Source organism: Tenrec ecaudatus, chromosome 12, assembly GCF_050624435.1.
Source record: "Tenrec ecaudatus isolate mTenEca1 chromosome 12, mTenEca1.hap1, whole genome shotgun sequence".
Lineage (NCBI taxonomy): Eukaryota > Metazoa > Chordata > Mammalia > Afrosoricida > Tenrecidae > Tenrec > Tenrec ecaudatus.
Window position 1 is genome coordinate 110,990,400 of NC_134541.1, and position 12,432 is coordinate 111,002,831.

The 12,432-nt window shown below is 64.0% G+C and overlaps 1 protein-coding gene across 3 annotated transcripts in view; it reads left to right on the plus strand.

The window, feature by feature from the left end:
• Positions 1-12,432, plus strand: part of IFT140 (intraflagellar transport 140) — a 51,561-nt gene that overhangs the window by 20,737 nt on the left and 18,392 nt on the right. For all 3 annotated transcript variants that reach the window (XM_075564511.1, XM_075564513.1, XM_075564512.1), the window contains exons 7-18: positions 276-367; positions 734-840; positions 1,759-1,904; positions 3,828-4,031; positions 4,529-4,601; positions 5,134-5,225; positions 5,507-5,634; positions 6,084-6,201; positions 7,133-7,263; positions 8,736-8,898; positions 9,719-9,850; positions 10,794-10,993. In XM_075564511.1, coding sequence (XP_075420626.1) covers positions 276-367; positions 734-840; positions 1,759-1,904; positions 3,828-4,031; positions 4,529-4,601; positions 5,134-5,225; positions 5,507-5,634; positions 6,084-6,201; positions 7,133-7,263; positions 8,736-8,898; positions 9,719-9,850; positions 10,794-10,993 — 1,586 coding nt within the window. The remainder of the gene's footprint in view (positions 1-275; positions 368-733; positions 841-1,758; positions 1,905-3,827; positions 4,032-4,528; positions 4,602-5,133; positions 5,226-5,506; positions 5,635-6,083; positions 6,202-7,132; positions 7,264-8,735; positions 8,899-9,718; positions 9,851-10,793; positions 10,994-12,432) is intronic.

Here is a 12,432-nt window from a genome sequence, read left to right on the forward strand (position 1 = left end):
GAACCGGGGATCTCTTGGCTAGCTGATCAGTGCTTCACCAGTGCCCCACCCGGGGCTCCTTCGGGTGGTGACATGGTGACCCTGGCGAACCTGTCCTCACTGTCAGTCTAGGTTCTGCCCCCCCCCATCAGGGCAGGGCGTGGCCACGAGTCCACTGGGGCTGACGGCTCAGGGTGTGCGTTCACCCTCGGTGTGCTGCCTGCATGGAACTTGGAGAACCACAGTCGGAGCAGGAGTGACCCGCTAAGCCCCGGGGCACTGTCTCCCTGCCACAGGTCAAGCTGAGCGGGAGGACGGGCTGCCAGGCCGACATCGCTCTGATCGAGGGCAGCCTGCTGGTCATGGCCATCGGGGAGCCAGTGCTCAGGTGAGACCGCTCTCAGTGCACGGGGGGCCTCCGTCCCTGGCCCCAGACCGAAGGCAAAACAAAGGTGCCCTGCACCTCTGCCCTAAAGGGCCTGCCGAGGGCTCCCAGGGTGGCGTTCCCCCCCCACGCCTGATTCCCGGAGCTGTGTGTAAGTGGGTGCTTTACCTCCCCCCAGCGGGGGGCAGGGTTCAGCCAGACTGTGGGGCAAGGCTGGTCCCCCAGCTGTCAGTGTAACACAGAACAAGGTAGGGCCGCCTTACATCAGAGCTGCTGTCCCCCATGGTGAGCCTGTCATGTCCCGATACCAGGGACCCCTCCCACAGCGGTGTGGGTACAGGGCCCACTCACTCCTCCCACCCCCCGCAGACTCTGGGACGTGGAGCGCAGCGAGAATTACGTCCTGAGTCCAGAGGAGAAGCTTGGCGTTGAAAAGGGCGAGAATCTAAACTGCGTCTCTTACTGCAAAGCTAAAGGTGAGGTGCCGGGCTTTAGGATCTTTAGGGGCGGGCAGGTCACAGCCACGGGGGACAGTGCCATCCACCTGAGGCCACTGCGTGCCAGAGAGGCCAGCTGGAGCGTGCCCACGGCCACCCCTGGTCCCTCCTGGAGCATCACGAAGAAGACAGGGTGGGAAGTTCACACACCCGGTCACACACTTACACACACACTCACACACACTTATAAAGCTACTCGTGCATCCACACACACACTCACACACTCAGACATCGTCAGACACCCACACACTTACACACATACGCACACACACCCCTCCGTATGCTCACATTCACACCCCGACATACACAGCCACACGCCATCTCACACGCGCACACACACGTCGATGCACGCAGTCACACACACTCAGAAACAGTCACTCACACCGTCACGCACACTGCCTGGCCAGGTGTTGCTGAGCGCCGCAGAGCCCCGTGCAGTCGGGGACAAGGGTGAGAGTGTCTGGGGGGGAGGTGCCCAGAGAGGGGGCTTGCTGCTGGTTGGACCCCTCTTGTCCTTGTTGAGAGCACGCGACACGTAGGGATCAGACAACCCGGCCATCTCCACGTGCACCGTTTGGTGACGGCGAGGACCGTCTTAGCTTGTGGGCGTCCACACGCGGCCTCCGAGGTCCCCGTCTCCCTGTCACTTTGAGCCCATAGAGCTCATTCGTGAAAGCACCCAGGCTCAGGCAGACCTTGTCCCCTCGTTAGGGGGTGTGGAAGGTGTCACGATCCTTTCAGGGTGGCAGTTTGGGGGGTTTGTTCAGTCTCCAGGGCCCCCACGGTGTCTAGATTCCATGGGAATGTGAAGTTCTGTGCTGCGGCACTCCCCCCTTTCGACCAGGATTCTCCCCCAGGCCCTGCTGATGCCGTGTTTCACGCCACCCTCCCCCGTAGGTCTGCTGGCAGCCGGCACGGACAGGGGCCGCGTCACCATGTGGCAGAAAGCAGCCGGCCCCGTGAGCAGCTGCAGGTCAGAGGGCAAGGACATGTGGGTCCTGCAGACGCCTGTGGAGCTGGAGGGGAGCATCACCCAGATCCAGGTATGGCACCCGGCCCGAGACCCTGAGGAAACAGCAGCGAGACCTGCCGGGTGCTGGAGTCAGCTCCGAGTCCTGGGCCTTCTCTCCGAGAGCAGAGCCGCTGCTGCGGGGTTTGAACCACCGACCTTTCGGCGCGTGGCCCCCGTGCCCCCCAGGCCCTTTCTGTGGGTGCCGTAGAGGTGACAGTGTCAGTCAAGTGGGAGATGATGCCGATCTTCGCCTTGGCACAGAACTGGCACTGGGACCCCACTCGGAGCCCAGCCCACAGAACACAGACACCTGCCCGCCCCGCCTCCGACCTGAGGACCAGTGTGTTCTTCGTTGCCGTAGATTAGACATATGACCCGCCCTCTGAATCTTGTTGAGTGTGCAGTCCGGTAGCAGCGTCACCTGTGCTGATACATAGCAGTGGGCACTGTCCGCATCCCTCTGCATGTAACACGCCCACATGGAGGAACATGTGCGTGTAACGCGCAGAGCCCGTGCAGGGAGCTAACGAGCCAGGAGTTTGCCTGGTTTGGGGAGAAATTGCTTCGTGTGCAGTATTTGGGTAAAAACGTGGTAGTTTCGGAAGAGCTTCATCACTGCAGGCAGAAATCCCCTGCTCACCGAGAGCTCGCCCTGCCTCTTCCCTCAGTGCAGACACCGCCTCTGCGCGGGGTCTTAGCCCGACCCCGCAGCACCCCGGCGTGGACGCTGACCCGCCTGGCACGGCGAGTGCTTAGCAGGAGCTCATTTCTCCTGACCCCCGAGGAACCTCCCGGTGACTCATCCTCAGTGGATGAACACGGGGTGCTAAGTGGACCGCGGCCTGCCTGAACCCCTGCTCCCAGCTCTCCCGGGCGTTGACCCGGGAGGGGCATTGCCGGCTCCGAGGGCGGCTCTGGTCTGGCTTTTTGAGGAAACCGCGTGTCTGTTAGAATTTTCTGCAGCGCGTGCTTGCTTTGTTGGCGGTGGGTCAGGTCGTCCAGTCGGTTCCGACTCACGGCAACGGGGTGTCCAGCCAGTGCACAGTTATTCTTCTGCACTGGGCCCCTCTGTCTCCTCAAGCCCCTTCCTCCCTTCCCTGCCCCTCTGCCTCCCCAGCCCGCTGTCCTTCTCTGGGGACCGGTCTCTCCTGACAAGGTGTGCAGAGCACGTGCCACCAAGTCTCACTTCCCCTGACGCAGACAGGCTGATCCCTTTGGCAGTGCGTGCTCCTGTCTGTCTTCCCGGGCGCGGGCTTTTCTCTGGTTTTCCGGGACCAGTGTCCAGCTTACGCGCGCGCGCGCGCGCGCACACACACACACACACACACACACACACACGACGATGGAAAATGCCGAGGCTCGCACAGGTGTGCACCTTTGCCCTCCAAGCCATGCCTTTTGCTCTTTGACACTTGACAGCGGTCTCAGGTGGCAGGTTTGCAGAGGTCCCCACTTGTCTGCCCCCCAACCCTCACAGCGCCCCCCGCAGCCCTAGCCTCGGGTCAGTGCTCTGAGTGTGCCGCCCGTCTCATCATGGAGACAGACAGCGGCGGGTCACTGGTCCTCCTGATGCCAGGTGCCCTCCAGTCCAGGGTGCCCGGGTACAGCAGACGGAAACCCAGCCGGCGCTGCGTTTGAGCCCAGCATCTCGTCCAGGGCCTCCCATTCCTTCCCAGCCCCCCGCCTTTCCCCGTGAGCCCTGCTCATGCAGTGGTTACGGGCTGAGCTGCTAACTGCAAGACCAGCAGTTCAAACCCACCAGCTCCCCTGAAGAGTTGCAGCCTGGGAAACCCACTGGGCAGCCACCCCCTGCCCTACAGGGGGCATGGCCGGCAGTTGGGTTTGGGCTGGTCCCCCCTGGGCACGGGCCGCAGGCTTTACCTTTGAAGGTGCGGCGCCTGGGCGTGCGTGCGGGTGGCCGCTGACGGGCACCTCTCTGTCCACCCCTGTGCAGTGGGGCTCCAGGAAGAACCTGCTGGCGGTGAGCAGCCGCGGGGCCGTGGTGGTGCTCCGCGAGCAGGCCATGGCGATGCACTTCCACCAGCAGGTGGCGGCGGTCCAGCTCTCCTCCAGCCTGCTGCAGGCCGCCTTCCTGGCCGCCGGCCGCACCTACAACCTCCGCACCAACATGCACATCAGCGGCGTGTTCGCCACCAAGGTGACGCGGGGCGCGGGCCACCCCACCATTCCTACCAAGCCCTCCCAGCCATGGCCAGAGACACTAAAAGCAGTTGTCATTCCATTGTCTCCGGCTCTGAGAGGGACCCTGTTGGCAAGTCCAGCCGGGAGCTGGAGAGAGAGGTGGGACTGGGCCCTTAGTCACCTCTGAGGTCTGGAAGGGAAAGAACATCCCCATGTTAGACTTCCAGTCATGGAAGGTCAAAGGACAGCCTTGCCCCAGGACAGAGGGGTGGGATCAGGACAGGAGGAGGGAGTGAGCCTGGGTCAGAGGAGAAAGCAGGACCCGCGAGGTTTGAAAGAAAAAAGAAAGGTGGAGAAGATGAGGTTAAGCGTGGTCACTCACCCCAAGCCAACAGGCCCTGCGACCCCCGAGGCGCCCGGCACCAGGGTCCAGGGCCTTCGAGGAGGAGAGGAGGTGGGCACTGGACACAGGAGGAGCTGACGCAGCTCTGGGCCTCCGGCTCTTCCTGGCAGGACGCGGTCGCTGTCTGGAACGGGAAGCAGGTGATGGTCTTCGAGCCCTCAGGACCCAAGCTGCGAAACTCCGGTACGAGGCTGTCCCCTCCGACCAGGGGGCAGACACCCCCTCCCTCCCATCCCTGCCCTCTTTACGCCGGAAGTCCTCTTCCCAGCAACATCATAGACACCCCTCCCCTGTGCTGAGGAGCCCAGGGACACTGTGGGTCAGGCACTGCCCGGCAGTTACAAGTCGGTCGGTCAAACCCAACAGCTGCTCCTTGGGACCACGAGGAGGCCGTCTGCTCCCGTAGAGACCGGCAGCCTGGGAAACCCACGGGGACAGTTCTGAGTGGAAGTCCGCTCAGGTGCCCTCAGGGCGTGCTGGGGTGATCCCTCCTAGAAGTGAGAGAGGTGTCAGGGTAGGGAGCCCCACCTGAGTCTCCAGGCCAGGACCAGGGCCTGCGAGAGCACCCGCTACTGACTGCTGCCGCCCAGGAGGCCCCGCATCTCGAATCTGAGTCTCCCCTTCCCCACCTGCCCGCTGCCCCCACCATCCCCGCCACAGAGCTGCGGGCCAGCCGGGAGCAGGGTGCCATCTGCAGGCCCACCCTCTGTTCCAGGGACCTTCCTTTGCGAGTCCCCTGTGCTCGCGATGTACGAGGAGAGTGTCTACACCGCAGAGCCAAATCGGGTCCAGGTTCGCACCTGGCAGGTGAGGTGCCTGCTGACTGTGCCCTTGGTTCCCCTGTGGGCGGGCCCTTGGGCCACGCCAGCTTCTCAACGCCTTTGTCACACCCCTCAGCCACAGACGTGACTGCCACGAGCTTGTCCACCTCGGGTCCCTGCTTCTCAACACGGGAGAGGTCAGCAGCTCCTAGCCCAGAGTCCTCCCAGGGCGCTGTGGCCAGCCGCGACCGGGGCGAGGACCCCAGACGGGCTGTGTGCTCCTCCCGGCCTCTCCCCAGGGTGAGAGCATGTCCCCTCTCTCGGCAGGGGACCGTGAAACAGCTGCTGCTCTTCTCTGAGACCGAGGGCAGCCCCTGCCTCCTGGACGTCTGCGGGAGCTTCCTGGTGGTGGGCACTGACCTGGCGCACTTCAAGAGCTTCGATCTTTCCCGAAGGTGCGGTGGCGGCCCCTGCCCTGGAGTTGGGGTCCAGAGGAGTCAGGAGAGAGGGCCGTGGGTAGGGGCCAGTGGTCAGTCAGCCGGATGCTGAGCAGCATTGGGTTCCTGCTCCCGTCCAGACGGACAGACCGGCAGGGTTGCTGTGGGTCAGAGTCGGCTCGATGGCAAGTGGGTCTGTGTCGAGAGGAGTTCTGGGGGCACCGTGGTCAAGCGCCCCGCTACTACCTGAGCCTCAGTAGCTAGAGCCCTCCAGCAGGCCCACGGCAGAAAGAGGTGCCATCAGCTCCCACAAAGGGGCCGGGCCCGGGAGCCTGCGGGCGACTCCCCTCCGTCCAGCCTGCCGGCTGGGACCTGTACTTAATTTCACGGCAGAGGGTCTGCGCTGTTGGCATCGCGCATGCTGGGGGCTCCCCCATGACCCCTGCCCATGGCCCTGCTCTCCACAGAGAAGCCAAAGTGCACTGCAACTGCAAGAGCCTGGCCGAGCTGCTGCCCGGCGTCGGGGGCATTGCCTCGCTGCGTGGCAACGCCAATGGCAGCAAGATCAGCTTCCTGCTCACCAAGGTGCGTGCCCGGCGGGCGCCCTCCACCCCAGCCCTGCCACCCGGTGTGGCGTGCCGCCTGCCCTTTGTCCGAGACACAGGACTGTCACCGCCTAACAAGTCCTCTTCGTGGCCGAGATGGCAAGAGTGGGGAGGGAAGGCTGGTCCCTGGAAGGGGGTAGAGCCACACACTCGGCTCCTCACCAAGAGGCCAGATGCTCTGATCTGCCCAGAGGTGCCTGGGAAGGGAGGGCTGGCTGATTGAAAATTTAAAAACACACAAACTCCCCGACACCGGGTTGGTGTGTTGACTCACAGCGACCCTGTGGGTCAGGGGAGAACAGCCCACTGGGCTTCTGAGGCCGCAGCTCTCCATGGGGCTGGAAAGCTTCGTCTTTCTTTGTCCCAGGGAGTGGCTGTTGCATTTAAACTGCTGACCTCGCTCGCGGTTTGCAGCCCAATGCGTAGCCCACCGCCCACTGGGGCCTACAGTCTTCATCCAGCCCACACGGGCCACCACAGAACCAACCTGGTGCCGACTGGTCTGGTTCTTAAAACACAGCAGCAATCAAACCCAGCTCAGCATCCCTTAAGCAGCCCCCTTTCCCCCAACTCCCTTCTGCCCCCTCAGCCCTTGGTGACCCCAGGAGTCTCTGTGCCCCTCAGTGTCACCTCACTGCTAACACATGTCAGGGGCTCTGGACCATAAACCGGGGTACGGTTGTGGCACACATGGGGAGGGGCCCCGAGTGGGTGTGTTGCCCTGGGTATTCGCCACCTGGGGCTGGTCTTCTGGGCGGAGGGACCAGCTGCTTCCAGGACTGAGGCTGGGCGACCGATGAGCGTCCACGATCGTCGCCAGGGCCCTCTGGACTGTGGGGCCGTGGGGCAGCCTCCTCGAGGGCTGGAGGCTGGGTGGCCGGTGAGCTCCCCCCACCCCGTCTACCCCACAGGCTGATGGCAGCCCGGACTCCCGGATCTGCTTCTACGACGTGGAGATGGACGCGGTGACCATCTTGGACCTGAGGACCGGGCAGATTGACCGGAGGGAGACGCTGGCCTTCACCGGGCAAGAGACCAAGAAGTGAGTCTGGGCCCCGCAGAGGGAGGGGTTTCGTTGGGGACAGAAATGCCGGAGCGGCCGCCGGCCCCCCACACAAGGATGTGAAAGCAGGATTGTGCGGTCCTCCGAGTTTTCAGATGGTTGGTGGACATTAGTTCCGCAGCCACGGGCTCTTGCAGGGTGGGTGCTGGTGCCAAGCCCCAGACTCGGCAACCGAGGGCCGCGTCGGGCTGCTCCGGTCTGTGGACGCCCTGGTGTCCCGAGCAGGCCCGTGTCGCAGGGGACGCGTTTCTAGAAGAAAGAATTCTGTCTTCAACCACCTGGCATGACATCAGCTCTGCGCTTCTGCTGCTGCCCAGAAAATCTCCCCAGGCGTTTATGTGCTTATCACGTGTGCTGCACCTGGCCTGCAGGGGGAAGGCGCGGGCCGGGAGGTGTTTCGCTCCGTGCCCACGAGGCCGCTGTGAGTGGGGTAGCCAGGACAGTGCCTCACAACAAAGCCGACTGGAGACTCATGTTCTATCGGGCATCTTAAAATAACTCCTGAAAGCAAGGCGCCCGTCCTCTCTGGCCCACCAGGAGCCTGGCCTCACTGGTGAGCTTGAGCCGTGCCCCCCACTTTTCTCCTCATCTGCCCAGGACTCTTCAGAGCGGTGGGCAGTGGCCACGGGGTACCGTCTAGTTCCTCCCGGCTGATGCTCCCCTAGTCTGCCACTCCAGTGGTCTGACTGTTCCATGGGGCACAGGGCTGCTCCCCAGCTTCTGAGGCTCCGGCCGCTACTGCCCAGAGCAGCCTGGACAACAGGCCTTTGCGCGGCGCCGTGCACGGCCGGCCAGCCAACCTGGGCAGCTGTTCTGGGCATTTTCTCCTTTTTGCTGTTGCTGGCCGCTCCCCCTTCTCAGTGGGCTCCCCAGCCCTTCTCCAACACAGGCCTCTCCTGTGGCTCCGGCTGGACCCTGCAGGCTCCACCCCCGCGACAGCTTCACTCCCCATTGCTCGTCCTTCCCCAGTGGCACAGCGGTTAAGCAGCGCCCTGCCAGAGGCAGGCATGGCTGGGTTCTTGCAGGGGAGGCCATGGCCCCACGGGCAGGCTCTGTGGCCACTGAGGACGGCCACGGGCAGGCTCTATGGCCGCTGAGGACAGCTTTATGGCCACTGAGGACCGTACGATCAGCAGTTCAAAACCACAAGCCATGCCGAGGGAGGAAGACATGGCTCTCCACCCCCACAGGGGCACTTCTAGCCTGTCCTGTAGGGTCACTGTGAGTCGGCACCCGCGTGAAGGCAGTGTGTTTGGATCTGGTAGAGCAGAAAGCTGGATTCAGGTCCTCGGGTGCACAGGGGGGCAGAGGGGAAATCTAGGGGGCCTGGTGCCCACGGGCCCCTGGGATGTCCTGTCAGGGAGAAGAGACGCAGAGCATCCATCCACCTGGCGGGCTTCCCTCCAGGCTCGCTGACCTGATGCCTCAGGAAGCATGGCCCTGTCTTCCAGGAGCAGCTTCCTGCCGGACGAGAGCCTGAGGCACCACGTCCCCGTGAGCCACTGCTGGGACCAGAGCGAGCCAAGGCTGTTTGCGTGCGAGGCTGTCCCCGAGGCGGCCCCTCCACTGGCTGCAGAGAGGCAGCCCCCCGCCACCGAGGGCTCGAAGCCCAGGGTACGCTGGCCACGTGCACGGTGTGAGCCTGTGTGTGCGTGTGCATGCCCGCGCTTGTCCACGGACCCGAGTGCACGTCTGCTGATGTGCAAGCGTGCGCCTGTGTGTGTGTGCGTGCGCAGACCTGAGCGTGAGCTGGGAGCCAGGCTCAGGCCCTGGGGACCCTGGTCCACAGTAGCGTTATCCAGAACATGCTCTGAGCCGGCTCTCCTGCCAGCCTGCCCTCCCCTCGGGCCTGACGCTGGGCCCTGGCCTCTGGTCTCCTGCTACCTCCATGACTGTGCTGCCCCCCACCCTGCCCGGGACACAGATCGCTGCGGACTAGCCATGTGGCAGTGCGTGCTGTGAGGTCACCACCGGGGCGGCCGGTGCAACCCTGGCTCATTCTCTGCGGTGGCCTTCCTTTGGCCTCGCTCCCTGCTGATGCCCAATCAGGTCACTGCCCTCGCCCTTACCACCACGCTGCCCAGCTGCCCCAGGCCTCCTCCAGACCCCCATGCACACAGGCTCAACCCAAGGCATAGACTCCGGGCACCCTGAGGTGATCCCCCAGGAGCCTCCTGCACCCGTGCCTGCGTCTTGGTGGCACACTGCGTTCTAAAAGGACGTAGCTGTGTCAGCTCCCGAACCCAGTCAGTGAGTCCAAGCGCCCAGTGACAGCGACCCCGTAGGACCCCGTGGTGCTGCCCCAGTTTCCGCGGCTGTCAGTCTCACGGGAGCGGCAGCCGGGTCTCTCCCCCGAGGATTGGGAACCTGGTGCGCAGCGCAGTGCCAGCTGTGCAGAGAGCCACCGTGACCACTGGCGCCCCCCCGCCCGCAGGCAGACGTCACGGTGCTGTCCTTCTTCGTCCCCGAGGAGTACGGTCTCCTACTGCAGGACCGCTTTCCCCGGCCGGCCGCCTTCCAGGCGCTCCTGGGCGTCTCGGTGCCCCACCACTACTTTGCCAGGCGGGTGAGTAGACCATTCCTTGATTGCTAACCCCTTTGTGGCCCAAGGGACAGACTAAGCCCACTGTGCTCATCTGCCTCTAGGGTTTAGTGGGACGCCCGAGTCCCACTTTCAATGCCTGCTGCTCCTGGGTAGGGGCCTGCATGGCTGTGTGAATGTTAAAGAAAGGCCCTCATTCCACCAGCCCCAGAACCGGGGCACGGCGGTCTGTCTCTAGTCTCACCAGCAAACGGAAACTGACCGGGCATTGAAAGGGTCGGATCCCATGCTCACATCCGCGTGATGTCTCCACTGGGAACACTGGCCCGCAGAGCGTCCGGAGGCCAGATGGAAAAACTCCAACTTCCTGGAGGGGGGTGCGGGGGACCGTCCTTCCTAACGCTTAGAACCCCTGGGAGCCTCGGGATGCTCCTGGCAGAGCTGGGGCCTCAGGCTCCACGTGGGGCATGTGAGAGCCGCCATGAGGCTCCCTGTGGGGAGAGGGGGGACGCCATTCCTCCCCAGAGGCCTCGCCTCCCCTTCAGCTCAGAGGATGGGCGGGCACAGTGGCTGAGGGTTTGCTCAAGAGCGGACACATGGCTGGCCGCAGAAACAAGCCCTCTCTGTACCAACGCCATTTTCTACCCGTGGAGTGTGCCACCCAACCCACCACCGTCCCGCCGGCGATGCCGCCTCACAGGGGCGCTGTAGGGCAGAGCAGAGCCTCTCCCGTGGGTTTCCGGGGCTGTAACTCCTTATGGGAGTATCACGCCTCGTCTTTTTCCTGGGCAGCTGCGGCTGTGTTTCAGCTGCCACCAGCACCAGCATCTCTGCAATGGCCTTGAATCGGAGGCGCAGGCATGCCGTGGGCAGGCGGTGGTCCTGGGTGGGGGGGCACAGTGGGAAGAGCAGGAGGAGCAGGCAGCGGGGAGCCCACTGTGAGGAAGGGCGCCCCTTGTCTTTCCAGCCCGGGGAAGCAGACACAGAGGGCATCTCAGACTCTGGGCCCAACCAGGCCCTCCAGATGGTGGGCACCAGGCCCCTGCGGGACTTTGTGGGGCTGGAGGACTGCGACCGGCCCACACGGGAGGCCATGCTCAACTTCAGCTTCTTCGTCGCCGTCGGGGACATGGACGAAGCCTTCAAGTCCATCAAGCTCATCAAGAGGTGAGGTGCCAGCTGCTAGGGGACGGGGAGGGCCATGTGGATGCATGGGCTTTTCCTGCCCTGCCCCGGGCCCTGGCGGTGGCCTCCGCCAGCCTGTCTGCAGGCGGGCTCTCCGAGGTGCCTGGTCAGGGTGTGATGTGTGGGCTTTTCACGCGGTGACATGGGCGCTGGTGATTTAACACCCTCTGACCCATTCTTGAAGTTGGCCTTGGCGCTGCCCCTTCCACCTGGCCTGCACCCAGGTGGACCCCAGGCTGTAGATTCGGGTGCTTTGAGAGCTGCCCGCAGTGGGCGGCAGAGGCCTCCACACACCCAGCCAGGGTGGTGTCCCCAGAGCGCCCTCGTTGCCCAGGGGTTTCTGTGGCCAGAATGCACTCAGCCCACTGCTGTCAAGCTGCCGGTCTTCCCGTCACCCAGCCCAGGGCAGCCTCGCCCCACAGAGCAGAGCTGCCCCTGCGTCGCAGGCTGTCGTCCTTACAGAAGCCTTTCCTCAGGGGGAAGGGGGGCCACCCTGACACCTAGCCCCCCCATGCCACCAGGCACCCTGTCGCTCAGCATGCACCCCCCACAGCAGCGCCGCATCCCTGAGTGGTGGTCTTTCTAGAAAATTCCCCACCTGCCCTGCAGACAAGCGCCCCGCAGTGTGGAGTGAGAAGGCCAGGGCCTTCAGAGGGAGATGCACCTCCCCGCTGGCACTAACCTGACTACAGGCCGAGGGGCCACCAACTGGCCGCCGCATGCCCTCTGGGAGCCTGTCATCACACCTGTACTCTGGGCAGAAGCAGGCCAGCGTCGTCAGTGCCCCACTGGGACTGGTAGCCCGCCATTGGCAGCACGTGGCTGACTGGGAGGGGCCGTGTGCCCACGTGCCGCCATACAAGGCTCCGGGGGTGGGGTGGGGGCAGCCTAGGGTGGAGCTTCAGCACTCCCACCCCCGCTCGGGAGGTGGGCCCAGTGGGGTAAACTGATGCCTGGAGGCCAGCGCTGAACCCCAGTGTGCAGGTCTAAGGGCGTCTTCCCCCTGGGGCGGTGTGATTGTGGATCCAAACACCCAGAGATGCGTGGCAGACGGGCCTGGCCAGACCCAGCACACACACACACACACACATACACCGCCAACCCCTCTGTGGCTGTTACGGTGCCGGGCGGAGGGGTGTGTGTGTGTCCCTGGGCGTGGAACAAGGTATGCGGACCCACAGGTTCCCCTCAGCCTCGCTGAGGGGGGCACTCTCTCCATTCTCACAGTCAGAAATGAGACCCCCCTCCCCTCCCTACGTGGTTGCAGGGGAGGCAGGGGGTGCAGGGACAAGACTGCAGGTCAGCACCATAAGCGGCCGGCATTTTATTGAACTTAGAAGGTCAGAATGTGCCCCCTGGAGGGCTGCTGGGGTGGGGGCGGGGTGAGCTCTGACCGGCCGCTCTTCTGCTGTGCAGAATAA